The sequence below is a fragment of the Ornithodoros turicata genome, chromosome 2 (genome assembly GCF_037126465.1).
Source record: "Ornithodoros turicata isolate Travis chromosome 2, ASM3712646v1, whole genome shotgun sequence".
Taxonomy (NCBI): Eukaryota; Metazoa; Arthropoda; class Arachnida; order Ixodida; family Argasidae; genus Ornithodoros; species Ornithodoros turicata.
This window is the reverse complement of record NC_088202.1, coordinates 43590064-43611722: the sequence shown is the minus strand read 5'-3', so window position 1 is coordinate 43611722 and position 21659 is coordinate 43590064. Positions and strand designations below refer to the sequence as shown.

Below are 21659 nucleotides of genomic sequence, written 5' to 3'. Positions count from 1 at the left end.
AGGCTCTCCAGATGTGCCCATCGAGCAGGCAGGTCGTATACTTCTACGAGCATTTTCTTTTTGTGTGTATGAACACCCCTGGAGTGACAGCGGCCGTTTGAAAGAATGGACAGCACAACATTGTTTGAGCGCCCCCACCCAGAGCTAGGTCAACTGTTGACGAACCAACGTCTAGCACGAAGATATAGTGCGGAGAAAACTCTTTTTAGCAATTTCCCTGTTTTTCCGACTCTACCCAAAGGAGGGATAAGCCGTGGCCTGCGAAGGCTAGCAGGGCACGTAAACTGAAGCGACAGATGGGAAGAGCGAAGGCGATCACGACTTCACACAAAACCGCCGATTCCAGGAAGCCGTTTCATTACTTGGCCGGCTTTTCCCTGAGCAAGGGATTTACTGGTGTTGGCCTCGTTCCTTCCACAAACTACCCCAAAGGTACCTCTATCTCGCGTGCTGTCGTTCCCACCGGGAGCGGTCATCACATAAATGTGGTATATAGCGTGAAGTTGTTACTAAAAAAAAAAAGTTTTTTGTTCCCTTTAAAGGAATCTACAGGTGGTGAGCACGCGTAAGGACTTGGCATATCTCAATACAACTTAGACCTGCCTGTTGCACATGAGATGTGTGACTCTACTTACACGCACAAGCTTCTGCAGGTTTGATGCATGTATATTTTGAAACATGAAAGACAGAGTGCTAAAAATATATCTGAGGTGAAAAATTGAGCAGTTCATTACAGTAATTCTATGGATTTATTTTCAGCATTTTGGGAAATATATAGCGATGGCAAGATCCCCTGTGTTGTACTTCCAGACCATCTGCTATTGGAGTTTCATGTTCTAGTTATTATATATAATTGCTGTTTGAGGCTATTACATATTTATTATGCATATTATGCACACTATCATCATCATCCATTCATCTATGTTGTTGTTGTTGTTGTTTGTGCCTGTGAGTTCCTGCAAATGTGCTCTGCAGTGATCATACTGGACAGAGAGCTATGCCTGTATAATAACAGTGACTAATGTTCTCCTGCCCACGAACCTATTCCTAGGGTACATCCGCACCCTTGGAAGTCACTGGAGAGGCGTGTTAGCTTAGCTCAGTTGGTAAGTGCCCTGGATCGGTAATACAGAAGATGTGGGTTCAAGTCCTGCTACTTGCTAACCTTTCCAGTGACTGCCTTTCATCATTCATTTCTTAGGCACTTGATGCTTTGTATGTATTTGTCCTTTCTATGTGTTCCAGTCTCAGAACATCAACTGTCATGTTCAAAAGAAATGGAATATGCCTCTGCAAGCTGGAACCCATGCCAACATCTCTTAATCGACAAAGTAGAATTTGTACAGAACCGCATGGTTTGTTGCTCGTGATTATCATCCTTTTTCCAGCGTCTCAGCCATTAAAGCCCAACTCTTTCTTACTCCTTTGATTACCAGATTACACTCCCTGTAAGGGGTACTTCCACCTAGTATCTTGGGTATTTAAAGCATGTAGTATAGTTACTATGGGAAAGGCTTTGCGTATCCTGTTCACCGCGCAGACTGGTATAACGATTCTCTTGTTTTTTCCAAGTTTGTGCGACACCCATCTCACGAACCGTTGGTATGTAGTGTATCTATTTCCTGTATGAGACACACAAGCTTTGAAGAAAGCTAAAGCTAGTAGGACGCAGAGTATTAATTTAGCTGCACTCTTTCTGAATAAGTGACGAACAATAACGAAAAGTTCTGAATAACTATTTTGTATTGAAACCAACCAGCATGATTGTGCATGAGACACGCTTCTTACTTGTGAATATGAGCGCTAGCTTCGTGCTGCCCTCGAAGTTCTAAATATGCTCCTTGCTCTAAGCTCTATATATGCACGTAGCAGGTGCCTCTCAGATGCTGAAAGGTAGCTGAAAAGCTGACTTTTTGACTCCGCTGTGCTTCCACGTCTATATTGAAAAAGCACCCATAGGGAAGTTGCAGAAACCACCTGAACGTCCGGTGGGGACCTTCCACCAATAAACGTCGCGGGCGTTTGACGTCATACACATGGGAAAACCACTGCATTATAGCTAGAGTTTTGCGCTGATCGCACGAGTTGAGGCCAGAAATCGAAACCGCTTTTCGGGTCCTTGTTTGGAATAGTTGGCGGCTCCGCAGAGACGAAACGTTTCCGTTGTAACTTGGAGGCACCATGTAGGTTCGTTATCCATACAAGCAAAGACATTGACCAGGTACTGGTCAGAGACCCTTTATCAAGCCATATACGATCAACGGTTACGGCTACGGATCTTGCCTCTCGGGGAAACACGCGTCTCCCTTGAAGTAGACCAGGCAACTGCAGAAGTAGATTTATTTATTTATTTATTTATCGATCATACCCTACTGCTCCACATCAGTGTACGTAGGGGAGAGTGCAGTACACGACATCACAAAAATACAATAACACGTAGTACGCATTGAGCCAAAAAGAATGTATGGCGTGATAACACATGTGTGTAACCAAAGTGTGAACCGTTACTCCGAAAAAAAAAGAGACAAGTTTTTGTGAAAACAGAGTCGCTGAGTTTGAAAGGACAAGGTCACGTGGAAGGCTGTTCCAATGTGGTATTGAGCGAACAAAAAATGAGTTTTGAGACACGGAGGTGCGAAAACGATATGGTTCAATTTTACATTCGTGATCTAACCGATCGGAAAAGAAGTTTGGGGGCATCAGAAAAAGATCACGCGAAATAGCGATGGTACCATAATAAATATCATAAAATAATCTGAGATTTGCTATCCTACGACGAGTTTCTAACGTGGTCCAACCCAGCACGGACTGTTGTTGCAAAACTCGCAGCCTCGTTAATTGGCGCGAAGCACAGAAGCAAGAAGCGTCTTTACCAGTTGGGGTCTGGGTTAGAACTGTCTTTATTTACAAAGCGAAAAGACTGTACAAAGAGGGAGAGGACTGAAACTCGATACACGTATATACAATACACGGCGTTACAGTGAGGAGCGAGCGTGGGGGATCGTCCCGAAACGGTCGGCCATAAATTGTCCACTGTCACTGTCCGCTCCTCCGTTCGCGTTGAGTCCGTGTTCTGTTACATCCTCCCGGCCGGCAAAATGGGGTGTTGGAGTTAAGAACCCCTGCATTCCAATAGATACATATGTTGTGCTGCACGGCGCAATAGGGCGCCACCTGGCAAACGCAGGGTACACGAACATATATGGCCGTCCCTTCCAGCGTGATGAAAAGTGCCGTCTTCCCTTGAGTCGCCGACCAAGAGACGATGTCTTGTACTTGTTTCTAGAATTTTCACGAACCACCATAATGACGTTAAGATGTGCCTCATGTTGAGCCCGTTTTTTCCAATACTCAGACGTGTCCAAAGGCCCTCGTCTCCTGTAGCCGGCTGCGTTGCGGCAGTTCGACGTGAATCTTCGAACCCATGCGGTGACACGGATGAGCCTTTGTGGCTTGCTGGCTCGTTCGTTTCCTAGAAGAGATGCTTTCCCAGGGATGAGGTGGACAGCCACTGGCTTCGCGATCTGTCGTTCCTCTTCGATTGCCTTGCAAATCGCCTCGGATGTTGCGTCGTCCGTTTACAAAGTCTCAGGTGAAAATTTGATCTGCGTTGACGCAAGCCGTTCCGGTCCCCTGAGCCACAGATTACTGTGAGATATGTTCTCGATTGTTGTAAAGCGCGTTAGCACGTCAGCTGGGGTTTGTGGATCCGAGCAATATGACCAGCTCTGGCTGTCATGAGGTCTCTCGTGTCGTTCATTACATGGTAGGGACACAATGTAACGGTCTTCGTTGCGTTTGAGGCTATCTGTGAAATGCCTCATTACTTCAGCACCAATTTCAGTTGGAGATTTAGGGTCGTCTGTGACAGCGATAGCGTCTAGATCATCAAACCTTGTTAGGCACGTTTCAGCTGTGTCCACGCTAAGCACACAAATGACAAGATTGGCGTTTTGCCGCACGGCAGCTCCTGTAGATAATGGGCCCTGGAATGTCCATCCAAATGTAGTTTCGATGGCTGCTAGGCTGTCATTCGTTTGAGATTTTCGCACATGGCCGGTAAGTAGTTTCCACATTTGATCTGAGCCGAGGAGGAAGCTAATGCCGTGGATCGTTGGACAAGCTGATGGTAAAATCTGATCGGCCAGGAAACCTCCGTCGCCGTGAACTTCTTTCACAAGTTCGTTCTCCATAGCTGTTTGAATCAGATCATTGCATATGAACGGTATGGCTATGGCTTCAAGTGTTACTTCGGCCAGTGTGTGTTGGCTTTTCATGCACACTTTGACAACGTTGTATTTTTTGCTGTTTGCAGTTTTGGAGTTGGCAAATGTGTTCAGACGTAGCGTTATCGTACCAATTACGTCCAGCTTGAGTAGTTTAGCGACGTCTTCACGAATGAAGGTTCTCTGGCTGCCTCCATCGATAACTCCGCGGAAGTAGACACTTCTGTCTTCGTGGACACCAAATGCCCTAAATGTTTGGAGCATGACTTCGTTTCCGTTTGTCGGTGTAGCCATGTTTGCTGATAGCACGTTAGCTTCCGCGGTACTCTTTGTGTCACCTGCAGAATCTTCGTTATTGTCAGTTGATTTTGTCCAAGTTGGGTCACATAGGGAAGTCGCGTGTCTCCCGTGGCAGGTAGCACAAACAATTCCGGAACGACATTCGCGTGATCGGTGGCCGGTTTTTGTGCACCTGAAGCATCGCTGTTCCTTTGCTAACTTCCTTTTGCGTTCTTCTAACGGCATTGCACTGTTACACTTCATTGTCATGTGAGTTCCGGATTTGCAGAAGACACATGCTTCTGTTCTTTTCCCAGTGGCGTTGTAGAGCACATGCGATGACGGTGGACGAGCTTTGTGAGCGTCTTTACTGCGTCCGTAATTACTGTCCTGCCCTTTATCTGTCATGCTGACACCTTCCATGCTCTCGATTTCGATTCTGATGAAGTTGAGGATATTTTTTAGCTCACCGGATGTGTTTCCCTCAGGTTCCGAGGATGTCTCCGTGCTGTCTGAACTGCCCCTTGCGTCATACAAAAGAAGTCTCTTCTTTTGGCGTTGATAGTCCAGTGCCAGGTCTGTAGGCAAGCTCGAGAGAAGGATCTCACACATCATCGATGCGTAGCTTTCGCTTGCTACACCCAGCGCCTTCAATCCTCGGACATGCGTTTGAACATGGTCGTACAGCCTGCGAAGCCCGTACACATCACGTGATGATTTGATGTGCGGGAGTGTTCGAAGCCTTGACAAATGTTCCCTTTCGATGCGTTTTTTGTCACCAAAACGTTCTGTCAGCACCTCGGTGGCATCTGTATAACACTCCTCCGTTGCTTGGAGACCAGAAATTGCGGTAGCTGCAGGTCCATCCAGCAAGGACCGTAGGTAATAGAATTTTTCTGCTTTGGAAAGTGAGGTGTTATCATGGATTGCTCCTTTAAACTGCTCCCAGAAGGTTCCCCACATTGACAGCTCGCCGCGGAACCTCACCAGTTGCAACTTGGGAAGTCGGATGCCATTGGAGTTTGATTTCTCGTTGACTTGTGGCGACGACTCACTCACTTGAGCAGACGTTGTTGCGACTGGTGTAACAAGTGCGGATATCTTGGTTCGTAAGTTAGCCATGGCACTCACTGCGTTGTCTTCGTATTCCAGCGCTGTATCCAGTTCGGATTCGATGTCATCGTCCTTTAGGTACTGTTCGAACTCGTTATTTAGTTGTTTGAGCTCTTCGTTGCTGACCCGCAGTCGTTCTAGAAGACTCTCAAGTAACATCCGGTCCGTCGATTCGTTAGCGATAGCCGTAGATGCTTCGCCGATGAGTTTCGTCACCTGACGTCTTCTGGATGCACGCTTCTGCTTTGCTCGTTCCATAACTGCAAGATTGCTCGTTGAGGTCCGGAGAAAATCTCCTCCCGGGTTTCGGCACCAGAAATGTGTTGCAAAACTCGCAGCCTCGTTAATTGGCGCGAAGCACAGAAGCAAGAAGCGTCTTTACCAGTTGGGGTCTGGGTTAGAACTGTCTTTATTTACAAAGCGAAAAGACTGTACAAAGAGGGAGAGGACTGAAACTCGATACACGTATATACAATACACGGCGTTACAGTGAGGAGCGAGCGTGGGGGATCGTCCCGAAACGGTCGGCCATAAATTGTCCACTGTCCCTGTCCGCTCCTCCGTTCGCGTTGAGTCCGTGTTCTGTTACAACTGTAAACTAGAGGCCCTAACATAAGGCGAGTAGTTGCCTGTTACCCACCTAACGGCTCGTTTTTGGATCTTCTCAAGTTTCTTCTTGAGACCTATTTCCATTGGGTCCCAAACCACACTACAATATTCCAGAAGGAGTCCTACTAGCCTTATTACTAATATAATCTATGTGCCTGTCCCACTTGAGGTTTCTACTAAGTACAACCCCTAGGTATCGATATTCTTCGACCGTTTCTAATGCTTCGCCATTTAGCTTGTAATCGAAGGTGTACTTGTTAATCGAAAATGCAACGCACTTACATTTTTTAGCATAGCGCAGAGGACACGCGTAGCGCAGCGCGCAGCGGCGTAGCGCAGAGGACACGCCAGACTCTCACTGGCTTCATAACTAAGGACACTATACCGCCGGAAGCCCCCTGGTCTCTCCCGGTACCGCCCACGTTTGTACGCCTCCCAAACCTTCTGCAACGAAGAGATCAGGTCCCCCCTCAAGTCCTCCGAGCCCATTTTCATGCTCTGGTAGACGAGAAGTTTTCTACGTTTACGGCAGCATATACTGATGGCGCATCCCGAAACAACAAGTCCGCCTCAGCCTTCGTCATTCCATCCGAAGGCGTCGTGCACGGAAGACGCCTTTCACATCCAACCTCCTCCACAGCTGCGGAACTCTATGCCATCCTTTTCTTTCTACAACACATCGCTGATTTTCCACCCCGGGAATGGGCAGTCTTTACAGACTCCAAATCTGCACTTCAAACAATTGAAACTTCCGGCATACGAGGCCCATCCGCACCCCTAGTCACCGACGTGTTAATGGCTTACCACACTATCCACGCCGCAGGCCACAGGCTCGTTCTCCAGTGGGTTCCAGCCCATTGTGGTGTCGTGGGGAACGAGCAGGCCGACAGCGCCGCAGAAGCAGCACTCTCGTCTCGGAACCGGACCCGTATTGTTCTGCTCAGAGGAGACCGCCGTTCAATTCTGCGACGTCTAGTGACACCCCTGGCTTCCCGCCAACGGACAACCGACATTCTTCCCCCCTCTATGTTGAACAGAGTTGATCCCATGCTCGCTTTCCGCATGCCACGAAACACATCTCGTCAGGATGCTGCATTAATCCACCGCATGCGCCTCGATGTGGCCTTTACAGCTCAGTGGCGTTACCGCTTGAGACAAATTGATTCTCCCACCTGTTGCCACTGTGGTGCTCTTGAGGATCTGGAGCACATTCTTCTTCATTGCCCTCACTACGAACCTTCCCGAATCACACTCTCCGAGTCTCTTCGTCAGCTGGACTCTCGCCCTTTCTCCCTACCGAAATTGCTTGGTCCCTGGCCCAATCCAGCCCAGCAACGCTCTGCGCTCAAAGCTCTTCTGACATTTCTGGACACCATCGGACTTCGATCGTTATTGTAAAGGGGCTCGTTATTTTATTCCCCCCATTCCACCAAGCACTGTGGTAGAGTATCGCCTTTTGCGATGAAACTCCCCACTCTCCTAGGCCGAAAATAAAGTTGTTGTTGTTAGCATTTAAGGTCATACCCCAAACTTGACACCACTTTTCAATTTTAGTCAGATCCTTTTGAAGTTCGTCGGTATCACTAGTTGTTTTAATTGTCCTATAAACAACACAGTCATCTGCAAATAGCTTAATATTTGAATCAACTATATCAACGAGGTCGTTTATAAAGATTAAAAACAAAAGTGGGCCCAATACGGATCTCTGCGGGACACCTGATGTGACAGTAGCTGGTGGTGACTGAGTGCCATTTAGTACTACACACTGTGTCCGATTTTTGATATAATCTTGCAACCAGTCCAGTACTAGAGGATCCAAGTTCAGGAGACTTAACTTATATAACAAGAGGCTATGGTCAACGGTATCAAACGCTTTTTTAAAGTCCAAGAAAACGCAATCTGTTCGAAACTGGTTGTCAAAATTTAAAGTAAGATCGTGATAGAAGCAGACGAGTTGTGTAGTACATGAAAGATTCTTACGAAAACCATGCTGGGACGGGGAGAGAAACTCGTTTCGGGATAGGTGCATCATAACATTTGAGTAAATTATATGTTCCAAAATTTTGCCGCATATACTCAGAAGAGAAACCGGTCTATAATTTTCAGCGCATGTTTTATCACCTGATTTGAAGATCGGAACCACATTAGCAAACTTCCATTCCTGTGGTACCCTTCCTGTCACTATTGACCGGCCAAAAAGTACGAAAAGATATTCACTTATAGTGGAACCACAAGCCTTTATGACAATAGCTGGAATACCATCTGGTCCTTGACTTTTCTTAACATTTAAATTGCAGACCTGATTTAAAATACCTGATTTAGATAGTCTGATCGGAGGCATCGAACATTCCAACGACACATTCAATGCAGGATAGCTGGATGGAACAGTACTATTGCTGAATACTGACTTAAAATAATCATTCAGTATTCGAGCTTTGTCAGCATCCTTTGTTGCAATACTTCCATTACTCTTAATAACTGGAATACCCACTTTGGTCTTATTAACAGACTTAACATATTTCCACAATTCCTTGGAACTCCCTCTCACCCTGATGTTCAGCTTGGAAAAATAAAATCGTTTTTCTTTTCTAACAGACTTACATAGACGTTTGGATAAGGCCTTAATCTTTTCATAGTTAGCCTCAGTTTTGTGCCTTAGATAACTAGAAAAAGCTCTTGCATTTTGCCTGATCAATTGCCTTATGATTTTCGTAAAATAAGGCTTATCGCACTTTCTTTTTTGCTTTACTTGGGAAAAAGGAATATGAGCATGTATTAAGAAAAACAGCATTGTCTTGAATTTGTGCCACAGGGTGTCAACGTCAGTTAATTCGCTTAGTGTCCTAAACTCATCAAGGCGGTCCTCAAGTTCTCTGTTTATCGCAGTGAAGTCACCCCTACTATATATAAACACTTTCCTTGCATTTTGTCTATTTTCAACCTTGTTTGGAGTGGACACATTGGAAAACACACAGCTGTGATCGGAAATACCCGGGAGGCCCGCGGTACGCGAAAGAACTTCAGCTTGGTTGCACAACAATAAATCTAGGATATTTGAACCACGAGTAGGAGAAAGGACATATTGCCGAAAGGAACAAGAAGTCAGCATGTCACCAAACGCCAGATAGACCGTTGAATCCTTTAACCTGTTGTGCCCTGTGGTTTCCCACCTAAAATCAGGAAGGTTAAAATCACTAGCGATTATAATAATGTCATCGGATATTAGGGACACCTGGTCGTGTAACTTCGTTATCGAAAGTTCGTTACTATTCGGCGGGCGATAAAAAGAAAATACTGCAATAGTTGTTCCCCCCAGCATCAAGCGGCACCAAACAGATTCACAAAGCCCTGAACGCAACGGTATATTTACAGCGCTTATTGAACTACGTACACAAATAAAGACACCTCCACCATGACTGTTTCTATCATTTCTAAAAACAGTATAGCACAAAGGAAACACCTCTGTGTCATTTACACTATCATCTAGCCATGATTCATTACCAACAATTACATCAGGACACGTTACAGACAAGAGAGCATAGAAATCGTCTGTTTTATTTTTTAGGCTTCTTGCATTCAAACTTAGTAATGATAAGCTATAATCCTTCCGTAACCTTCTCCGACTTAGCTATACTGACTCGGTAGTCTGTTTTGAACGTTTCTTGTTAGCTACTGAGCGTGTGGTAGATCCAACTGTCAACGCCGTCTACAACGCTCCTTGAACACAATCTCCAACTATCTTGCCGACCGCGGCCTAGCCATCTCACCCGCCAAAACTGTCGCCATGGCCTTTTCGCGGAGATCGTTCCACAAATACCCACTCTTCATCGACGGTTCGCCCTTAACCTTTGTGAAAACCTGCCGTTATCTGGGCTTCACAATCGACCAAGGCCTGACATGGTCATCTCACGTGAAGGCGCTTGCCACGAAAGCCTCCAGCCAGGTCAATGTCCTCAAACGTATCGCATGTGCGTCCTGGGGCCCGTGTTGCCAGGACCTCCACCGAGTTCATACGGCTCTTGTTTTGGGCACACTGCGATACAGCCTCCCGATCCTTCATGACCTCAGCTGCACACGAGAGCAGGAGCTCCTGAACGTCCAAGCCCGCAGTCTCCGTGTTTGCCTTGGTGTCCCTCGAACAACGGAGACATATTCCGTACTCGCCGAAGCTCATGAGCACCCTATACCCATTCTGCGGGACTCAGCCACCCTTCGCGTCTACGCCCGCTGCCTGACGCAACCCTCTCATCCTCTTCGCCGCATTGCTGTGAGCTGCCCTGCATCCGCTTTTGCCAAAGCAGTTGCCCGCTTACGAGACTGTCTCCCGTCCTCGACACCTGCCACTACCTTTGCGCCGGCAATGTGGACCTTAAAACGGCCTCCCATTCACGCCACTATACCAGACTTTCCCCGAAAACAGGCAATCAGCCCTGTGGTAGCCCAACAACTCGCTTTGGCCCATCTCACCTCTACCCATCCCCATTGCCGACAAATCTTCACCGCTGCTTCCGTAATGTCTGACGCAGCGGGCGTGGCCTTTTACGTTGCCGATACAGACCATGAACAGGTCTACAAACTGCCCTACCCCATGTCGTCCACCGAGGCTGAACTGTTCGCCATTCTTACTGCCCTAGAATATATAACTGACTTGCCACCTGGGAAATGGGTCGTCCTCACAGACAGCAAGGCGTCTCTCCTCCGCTTGATGTCGGCCCGCTCCAACCTCATACAGGGTATACCCAGCTTGATCATTCAGAGGTATAACGGACTCCGTGCCAATGGTCATGCTTTGTCCCCTCAGTGGGTGCCCGGTCATGTGGGCCTGACCGGTAACACACGCGCAGACGCGGCTGCTAGACGAGCCGCCGCAGCTGTTACCCCTGCCCCTGCACGTCCACCACTTACACTTTCGGCTTGCCATTTAGCTATTCGCCGCCGGTGTGCAACCCGTGCCCAAGCATTTAGATCACAAGCCGTCGCCTACAACAGTCACGTGCAGTCCATCGACCCCTCGGTTAGCTTTTTCATTGCGTGTCGCTGCAGTCGTCAGGACGAATCATTGCTGCACCGCCTCCGTCTCAACGTTGCCCGCACCCCATTGCTCCTGTACAAAATGGGCCAATCCAGCTCCCCCTTGTGCTCCAGCTGTGGCGAGGTGGGCGACATTGCTCATTGTCTTCTGCACTGCCAGCAGCACATCCCGCAACGGCAAGCCCTCCATCGCCGTCTAATACAGCTGGGCTACAACACACTATCCATGGCCACCCTCCTCGGTCCCGTCCCTCGGCCTACTCAGTGGGCCATCACCACAGCCCTGCTCCGCTTCTTAAATGACTCTGGCCTTGCGTCTGCCCTCTGACTGGACGTTCTTCGAACTTTCCTTCGTGCCTGTGCTGCACTGCACTGCGTGCCAGTTTTTCTGTCATCTTTTCCTTTCTTTTATTTCTTTTGTTTCACAGTTCCTTTTTCTTTTCTCTCTCGGAATAGCAAGCTGGCAATTGCCTGGCTGACATTTCCGTTTTCCTTTTCACTATTAAACATATCCCCCCCCCCAACTGTCAGCCGGCAAGCTTCCAACTTATCGGAGCCTACTCTTCCCTCATCAACCGCCCGAGATGCTGATGGTCGAAATGAGGCAAGGCGCCTACGTGAGTTAGCTGTATCCCAGTCAAACAGTTCACCATTTACAAAGAGTTTATTATACACTAGACGCACAGATTTTCCCTGAGCGCGGTCATTTCGTGCAGAATTCCATCCTGCAAGCTTATAAGAAGGCGACCATTGTAGGGCACACTGTAATATTGCAGTGGATCCCCGGACATGTCGGTATCAGCGGCAACGAAGAAGCAGACAGAGCCGCATTGAACGCCCATCAGCACGCAGCTTTTTCCCCGATCATGATGTCGTCGGGCGACCGAAAACACCTCCTCTTGACTCTCACCGGTCCCAAGATGCAGGCTCAGTGGGAACACGACATAGCTCACTCCCTTCTCTCTGATGTAGACCCCACGCTTTCTCTCGTCCTTCCTCCGCGACTACCGCGCCCATTAACTGCTCTCTTCCACCGCATGAGGCTCAACGTTGCCTTTACACCTGCCTTTCAACATCGTCTCGGCTCCACCTCGTCTTCCCTCTGCCCCACTTGTGGAGTGCACGGCGACCTCAGCCACGTCATCCTGGCTTGCGGGCAATACCACCACGAGCGTGCCCTAATGGAACTCTCTATGCAACGCATCGACAAGCGGCCGTTCAACCTAGCGAAGATCCTCGGTCCGTGGTCGAACGCTGCCCAGCAGTCGCAGGGCCTTCGTCTTCTGGCGGAGTACTTGTGCTCCACCGGTCTGGCGACGGCTCTTTGAAAGCCCCATCATCATCCCTTCATCCTCCCCCAACGCGAAATAGGGCAGTGTACCGCCTCAGCGGCGGTGAATCGCCCAGCCCATTACCATCCAATGTATGTGTGTGTGTGTGTGTGTGTGCAGAATTCCAGAGGTTTCTTCGAACGCCTCTTGTCCGTTTACAAAAATCTTCAGACACAGACAAGGTAGTGCCCTTTAGCTTTCTATAGTTCTTCAAGATTGACACCTTTTCTGCATAGTCGCCCAATTTCAGTATAGCTGGGCGGCATCTATCAGATTGCCTTCTTCCAATTCTATGTACCCGTTCAACCGATTTTATGGTTGTTTCAAGCTGGACTTGGAAAAACCCAGCCACTTTATCTCTAAGCGTCAGTGGTGTTTCACCATCACTTTCATCGAAACCATAGATAACAAGGTTGTTCCTTCTCGACCTGTCCTCCAAGTCATCAATTTTGGTACAAAGATGTTTGATCGACATCTCAAGCTCAACTCGCTTTTCCCTGTTCTTATTCACATCTTCAGTCAATTGTTCGAACTTTCGAACCTGAACCTGAAGAGCCTGTATTTCTCTCTTCGTTTCAGACATAAAGTCTTTAATTTCTCTCTGATCATTCCTGATCTGAGTCATTGTTTCAGCATCACGTTTCTGGTTTTTGATAATTTCTCCCAGAAGCTCCTTGGTAGTCGCCATGTCATCATCACTTCTTCATTTATTGTTGTTGTTGTCCTCGGTAGTCGGTCCTGGGTTCATTTCTACAACCCCTGACATTAACAGGAGCAATCTCACTACATTGCAACAACCAGAGAGCATGACTGATAACCGTTGGGTGCACGGCAGTACAACAATGCATACGTCGTTACTAGTAAAACAGGTACCGTGATACCTTTTTCTTACCTGTGCAAAGATAAACGGATTAAACATCCTGCCACAACGATTGCCGTGCACCCCTCTGAGATGGTTGACAGGATGTCTCGCTTTTAAAGTCTCTGTCGATGTTGATCCCCTGGCGGAGTGTTGCAGAAGGCCCAGACAACTTGAAAATGCCGTGCTGCAGTTGTTTTCTTTCACCTCTGATAACAAGGAAGTTCTATGATCACACATGCGAAGATCTGTCGCCGATAAGCCGTTGGTGACGTCGATTGTAGGCCATAGCACAAGGTACAGGACCTGTGCAAAGATAAACGGATTAACCATCCTGCCACAATGATTGCCGTGCACCCCTCCTAGATGTTTATATAGTGTCAGATGACGCTCAGAGGATACCTTTATTGATAGGACATTCATTTACCGAACAGAATCACATCACGGTTGTCCGCCGCAGGAACGTTGTAAGGGTTTTCGAAGAGCCTTTCACAGAGAATCTAGACACAGATGAAGAATCTCTGATGAACATGAAAATTCCAGACTTTCCTCAAAGACGTGTCAACTTGTGGTCAGCAGAGGCAACCGTTATACCGTCTGGGTACGTAGGTTTTGTGCAGCTAGAAGCACCGTCAGACGTAGCGGCTTTATAGAGGCTCAGTTTCGACCACAGGCTAATTCTGAAAGCTGTATTCCTCGATGCGTGATCAGTATCGATGACACACATTCAAGCTGTGTGCCAGTAATGAATTTATCAGCACGGGACTTGCATATACGTCAGAACGAAGTTGTGGTTAGAGGACACTCTTGCGCTGAAACAAGAGAACCGGCAGAAGAACTGAAGTCTAACCTGTGTCGTGAAAGATTCCTGGTAGATGTTTCACAGGTCAACATCGGACTATGTGTACCGCCGAAGCAACGTGACAACCTGCTAACACTCCTTGAAAGGTTCCGAAATTGCTTTGGGGTGGAGGTGTTTGATGTTGGTTGCACGGATGCAGTCGAAATGAAATTGGAGCTCATAACTGATATTCCCGTTGCGTTTCGACCATATCGACTGTCGTCTTCTGAGCGAGAGGTAGTGAGGGAACTTGTAGAGGAACTGAGAAGTGCAGGGATCGTCGTGGATTCCATTTCACCTTATGCGAGTCCCATTCTGCTCGTGCGGAAGAGGACGGGTGACTATCGCCTGTGTGCAGACTACCGCGCACTGAATCGAATCACAATACCGGATCTCTACCCATTGCCACTGATAGATGATCAGTTAGAGAGACTGAAAGGACAGTGCTACTTTACGAGCTTAGACCTCGCGTCGGGAATCGGGATACTATCAAATCAAAATGACAAGTGAGCCGCAGTCGAAGACGGCGTTTGTGACCCCGGATGGTCATTATGAGTTTGTCCGAATGCCCCCTGGACTGTCGAACGCTCCAGCAGTCTTTCAGCGAATGGTCAACAGTGTTTTGGGGCCTCTACGCTATTCAATAGCACTGGCTTATATGGACGACATTATTATTACGTCCACTAGCGTTGAAGAGGGTCTTCAGCATCTCGAAAAGAAGTATTGAAAGTGCTCCAAAGCTCAGGACTGACGCTCAGGTTGGGCAAATGCTCCTTTCTTCAAGCTCAAGTAAACTACCTTGACTACGATGTCTCTCCCAGTGGTATTCGGCCTGTAAGACGGAAGTCGGAGAGCATATTAGACTTTCCGAGGCCGAAAGATGTTCATCGCGTGAGACAGTTCCTTGGACTCACAAGCTATTTCAGACGCTTCGTCAAGAGGTTCGCTACCGTGGCCGCGCCTTTGAGCAAACTGACGGCGAAGAATGTACCTTGGGAATGGACTGACGATGAGGAAAGAGCATTCCAAGCATTGAAGTTAGCCATCACAGAACGACCAGTTCTTGCACACTACTCTCCGATGCAGAGACTGTGGTCCATACTGATGCAAGCCAGGACGGCTTCGGTGCAGTTCTCATGCAAAAGCAAACTGATGAGCGATTTCATCCAGTGGCGTTCGCTAGCCGACGAACCACAACTGAAGAGAGAAAATACCATTCTTATGGGAACTCGAAACCTTCGCAGTCGTCTGAGCTGTAGAGAATTTTCGCGTCTATGTCCTTGGAATCAAGTTCACCGTGGTAACTGACTATAACGGAGTCCGGTGCACAATGACGGAGCGCAATTTGCTGTCACGGATTGGACGATGGTGGTTGCGCTTACAGGAGTTCAAGTTTGACACGGAGCATTGACCGGGATCATCTTTGGCCCATGCGGACGCATTAAGTAGATCGCCTACCGGAAATCCAGAGACGTTGGAGCCCGTAAATGGAATGATACTGGCTACAATGATAACCGAGAACGACTGGTTAGTTAGACGACCGACTCCAGAATCAGAGACCTTAGTTAGAAAAGGGAGATAATCTCTCCAAAAGTGACCTTATAGTGCATTCCAAGTATGCTCTGAAGGGACATAAAGTGTACCGAAAGGTGGACGAGAAGAATCAACCAGAGAAACTGCTATGGGTGGTATACAGCTCCGGTCAACCTTAATAATAACACTGGAAAAAATGTGGTCTCGTTCCCAAGCGCGATTACAGCAACCCTTGGGGCCATGAACAAATCTTAATTGAACAAAATTATTCTGTCAGCTTAACGCAAGGATTTTGTTCACTTAACATTCCTCCAGTGCTCCAAGGGTGGCTGTTATCGTGCTGGAAAATGAGACAGAAGTTTTTCCAGTGTTATTATTAAGGTTGACCGGAGCTGTACCTAGTCACGCTCGATGGCAGGTCGTGAAAAGGTGCCATGATGGCTTGGGACACTTTGGGCTTGATAAGACTCTGCAGAAGCTAAAGGAGAAGTACTGGTTCCCGCGGTTGAAGAGGTACGTCAAGAGGGACTTAGCCTGCTGTCTCGGATGCCTCTATCACAAAGTGCCTTCTGGCAAGAAGCCGGGCTACCTCCATTCTATCGAGAAGGTTGACGAAACTTTCCACACGATCCACATGGATCATTTGGGACCGTTTCCTCGTAGCAAGAGAAGGAACAGCTACATCATAGTAGCCATGGATGGATTTACAAAGTACACAGCCCTACGTGCCGTGCGAAGCACAGCTGCAGGACAAGCTGTACAGTTTCTTCAGGACATAGTTTGTCTTTTTGGCGCCCCTCGTCGTATCATTACACACCGAGGCTCCTCATACACTGCGAAAGTGTTCGAAGATTTCCGTGAGAAACACAGTATCAGCCACATTAAAACGTCGACTGCAACGCCGAGAGCAAACGGTCAAGTTGAACGAGTGAACAGTACAATCACTTCCTCATTGGCTAGCTCATGTCGAGACACCGACAAGAAGGACTGGGATGACGTTATGCTGGAGGTCCAGTATGCAGCTAATAGCACCACCCATAAGGCGACTGGAAGAACGCCGTTTGGAGTTTTTTCGTCCTAGACAATTCCACGGCGATCCGCTTGACGACAGCCTAAAGGAAGCCTTTGATTACGACATACTGCAGCGCCGAAAAGCAGCACTTGCAAATATCCGGGCTGACCAGGGTAGACAGAGAAAAGCGCACAACCTGCGAAGGCGGATGGCGGATACACTTCAGCCAGGCGATTTGGTTGTCGTACAGAGAGATCCTCCTCCGAGTGGAGAATCGACAAAGTTGTCCGAGAAATACAAGGGACCCTACATCGTATCCGAGGTGCTACCTCATGACCGCTACCGCATTGAAGACTTGCTAAAAAGATGGGTCGGAGATGACCTTGACAGTGATTCAGAAGACAATCCATCCGATCGGGACGATCGGGAATAGGACGGCGGAATTGTAATACAACCAAACGAAACCGAAACTGTGGTTCTACGAACGCATCAGCGATGCGAACGGGCGGCGAACAACACTGGAAGACAGCTCAGGGTGGGGCAGACGTGCCCTGGACGTCTCTGTATGATGTTCCTTTTTTTAATTAAAGTTAGTAATCCCTAATCGACCTGTCTCTGCCATTCTGTCTCCGAGGGAACCTAACAAGTTGTTGATTGTGGCTGTTATGTGGAAGGTCATAGATGTATTTTCGGGTGAGGTCACTTAAGTGCGCAGTGTAGTTAGGACTTATGGCAACCGACACGGAAGGACGAACCCACTTTCTGCTAAAATAAGGAGTCATAACGGTTGCCATGCGGTGCAGTTGTTGGTTGTGGCTGTTATGTGGAACAGCATAGATGTATGTGGGCGTCCTGGGCCGGCTTCTAAGGGAACTGTGCCGACATATGTCTGAAAGCGTCTGAGGAAAACCAAGGAAAAACCCCAGACAGCACAGCCGGCACCAGGATTCGAACCCGGGTACAGTAAGCAGTAAGCAGTATCCCGTGAGATTCAAAGCTTTCTTGCTCACGTACTTTTTGTGCGGATGGGAATCCCGGGGTTTGTAATCCTTTTCTTCCCTACTACTGACGTATTTTCTTTCGAGCCCTTCCGTACTCCTTTAAACAAATTGTGCAAGGCGTCAAGCCTCTCTTCCCCCCTCTTTTTTATTATCCTTTCCTTTCCTTTCTTTTTTTGTCTTATTAATGTGTCGTGAAATGCGCCCTGGATGCGACCTCTTCCATAAGGCAAACAATAAATAATAATGGTACTGTGATGTTCCACGTAAGGTTTGTCTGCGCACTGTGACGACATGTTGCACGTTCCGCAGGGTAGGACTGCGGATAATTTGGACCACCTGGGGTTCTTTTGACGTGCGCCAGAAATCTCCGACACATGGTGCTGGAAGCAATGTTTACCTCCCCCACAGTGCTACCGCCCTCGACCGGGATCGAACCCGCGATCTTGAGCTCAGCAAGCCATAAGGCAAACAGCACTGCCGCACTGCTAAGGCAAACAGCAGTGCGGAAAACCGGCAGCGCATAACAACCAATGACGTCACGGCGGCACGGCGGGAACGAACTCCATCGTCTTCATATGTAGATATCAGCGAGTTTTGGTGCATCGTACCCTATCGCCTAAGTTGCGTAATGGATAGCCTTGGCTGTTCTGCGCACGCGTAACACATAAAGTAAGCTTTGCGCAGTGCGGAGAACCACCGCGCTATCGCCTTTGCGTTCGTAAGGGGTAGGGGTTCTACGCGCACGTAGAACATAAAGAGACCTTCATGCAGTGCGCCGAACCACCGTGCTATCTTTTACGTACGCAAAGATGATAGCGTACAATGCATTAAAACTCAATATTAGCTAGTTTTAGTGAGCCGCTTCCATTCAAACGGTTCCCGAACGGTATCGCAGAGGGCTAATCAGAAGAGGAGAGTTTGGAATCGTCTGTTTGGGCAGCGTCAAAACCGTTCGCGAACCGTTCGGGTGAACACGATTCACTAAAACTCCATATTAGAAGCGTTGAAAAAAAAATCGGATATTGTTAAAAAGATCCTGTCCAGTGGGCTTTTTTGGATAAAATCCGGATATTTTTGGATATTTTTGGAGAATACATATACAAGGCTATAGAAATGTGACACAGAGTAAAAACAAATGTGCGTTGCTGTCTTGATTTCAGGTGACCCCTCATAGTTTCTGTTTACGGACTTGCCTGTCCCAGCAACATTGTATAAGTTTATATTGTTTTCCGAAAAGTGGAGTTCCACGCACGCGCGGTTGAATGGTGTGGATCCTACACGCCTGGATTAGCTGTCCTGTTTCGTCGCACTTCAGTTACAGTTCCTGCAGGAAGCGGAAGAAAGTCTCTCCCTGAATGGGCAGAAGTAGAACAAAGCGGGAAAAAGTTAAATCTGAAAAGTTATAACTTAAAAAAATTAAGTGAAAAAGTTACAAAGTTAAAAAAGTTAAAAGCTAATGTTGCTCGTGCCTGGGCTTTTGCAAACAGCCAACACTAAAAGAAAATAAACCAGGAGTTTTCCGTGTGACGTTGAATTCAGATTGTCTTTCACATCACATCTGGAGAAAATCTAAAAAAAAGCGGATAAAATTGTATGGATAAAATCCAAAAAAATCCACCGCATAAAATCTATGTGGATTAAATCCAAACAACCATGTATATTAGCGAACGTAGATGGGTAGAAATCCAGCGAACCGGTAGAATGTAGGAAGGGAGTTGCCTCAGGACAGAAGCCGCCGATATTTCGAACAGAGACTGTTCTTCTTCTGGGCACAAGGGTCTTGAAGAGAAGGTCCCCGAATTCCGGCTACAAATGGATGCGTCTGCTATTTAAATATTATTGATCGATAATGTAAAGTCATAACAGACAAAAATGTAAAATTTACAAGTAAATTTGAAGTGTAGCTGCACACCACACCGAAAACGACCTCCGCTGCTGCATTATAATTCTCGTTTGAGAGGTACTTGATAAAAGCCATTCCTGTTTTGCCAGTGTGAAAAACAGAAACAGCTCAAAATTGCTCGGTTTGTGCAACTTCTCTACTCAAATACCCTACGTCCAATTTTTAGTGATTGTACTACTTGTGACACGGTTGTCTGAAATCAGCACACCGTGGTTTGTCCCATCTCAAATCTCGAGGTGTTGCAAGATCATTTATTTCGAGTAAGAAACACGTGTAGCATATGATCCACTTTTAAATACAATATTGGATCAAAATTTTCGGGGGCAATCAACGAAATATGGGCTGCAGAGCTACCGACAGGCGATTTCAGACAACCTCGTCGCGAGCAGCTCATGTAGTGTATACTTGTTGCAATAAGGAAGAACCAAGCGAGGGTACTTGTAACTTTTTGTCAGGGATCAATCAACGAAGCAGTAAAAAGCCAACTACGAAACTACGACGTATAACCTACCCACTCCTAATACTTTTTTTTTTGTTCCGTGTTGGCACCGCGAAGCAACGGTGGCTATTAGCGACGCAACTTCTAATAGAAAGAGCAACTGTGAAGTGAAAACGTTTTACAAACAGGTTAAGGTGAGACGAGGCAAAAAATTATGACAAGTATACACTCTAAGAAAAAAGGAGTAAAACGGGGAGTAATTGCAGCTCCTACTCCCCTAGTCTGCCCCCCCTCCCCCAATTGCTCCCCATTTTAGTCCCCTAACCCGACATTTAGTCCCAACATTTACTCCCCTGGACGGCAAATTGTCACTAAACTTCGCGAATGGTCTCCTGAATGCAACAGTCCACGTAAATATGTGCCCTTGGTCAATTTGAACGACATAAGGCTGTATAACGTAGCAATGTTCCAGCCACACAGAGTAAGAAACAGCTAGCGCATCTTTCTTAGCAAATTGTGCCCTACTATGGCGCAAGATTTTATATCACTCGATATATCACGGTTGACGGTTTGCTTCAAAGTATTCTCATGCATGCACACCAATTATGTACCTTGGAATCTTACAACAGCGCGTGAAATGCGGTCTCCACTCTGTGACATTCATTATCTCCCGTGCATTTACTCCTGAAAGGAACAATTTTTTGTGGCATTTAGTCCCCAAAAGGAGTAAAAGTACTCCTTTATTTTTTTCTTGGAGTGTAGGTTGAAGTGAAGTGAGGTGAGGACACGTGTCCCAGAAGAAGAACAGTCTCTGTTCGAAATATCGGCGGCTTCTGTCCTGAGGCAACTCCCTTCCTGTATATTAGCGAGTTACGTTGCATCTGAAGATGTTCACGATGACGGATCTGAAACGTGATAAGGCGATGGCCTTGTTCCTTTGAAGTGAAGTGAGTGGATGACATTACGTTGCTTTATCCTATCAGTTTTCGTTGGCAGAGTTTGCCAACGACCGTTTGCCAACGTTTGCCAAACTCCCAATTGCGTAACACGTTGCTCTTTTCTCCAAAATATTAATGTTTTAAGCATAGGCGTCACATCCAGAGGTGTGCATTCTCACGAGGGCAGATGAGGGTGAGGGAGCCTTCACCCTCACATCACCCTCACCTCACGCACACTGAGGTGACGTGAGGAAAAATTTCTAAAGGAAAAATCGATGTGAGGCGAGGTGAGGAAAAATTTTTGAGAGAGGGGTTGAGGAGATGTGGAGAGGCTATTTTGAATTGCGCGATTGCTTAAGGGGCATGTAGAGCCAGCCTTTTCTATTATCAGGGTAACAGAAATGTTTTTGTGCTGTGAGCACAGGCTTTCCACACTAAAATGTGTCCGCTTTAAGCCCGTTAGTTTCAGACTTTCAGTTGAGTCAGATACATGATAGACGTGTCAGATCAGACACACGAACAAGTGAACATAGCTTATGTGTGC

The 21659-nt window shown here is 47.2% G+C and overlaps 1 protein-coding gene across 1 annotated transcript; it reads right to left on the bottom strand.

Moving 5' to 3' along the window:
- Positions 1–3578: 3578 nt before the first annotated feature.
- Positions 3579–5876, bottom strand: LOC135384576 (uncharacterized). The gene has a single exon (XM_064613772.1). It carries the CDS (start codon positions 5874–5876, stop codon positions 3579–3581), a length of 2298 nt encoding a protein of 765 aa, XP_064469842.1.
- Positions 5877–21659: the final 15783 nt, after the last annotated feature.

Coding starts and splice junctions, on each gene's coding strand:
- LOC135384576 (XM_064613772.1), bottom strand. CDS start 5,876: ATGGAACGAGCAAAGCAGAAGCGTGCATCCAGAAGACGTCAGGTGACG.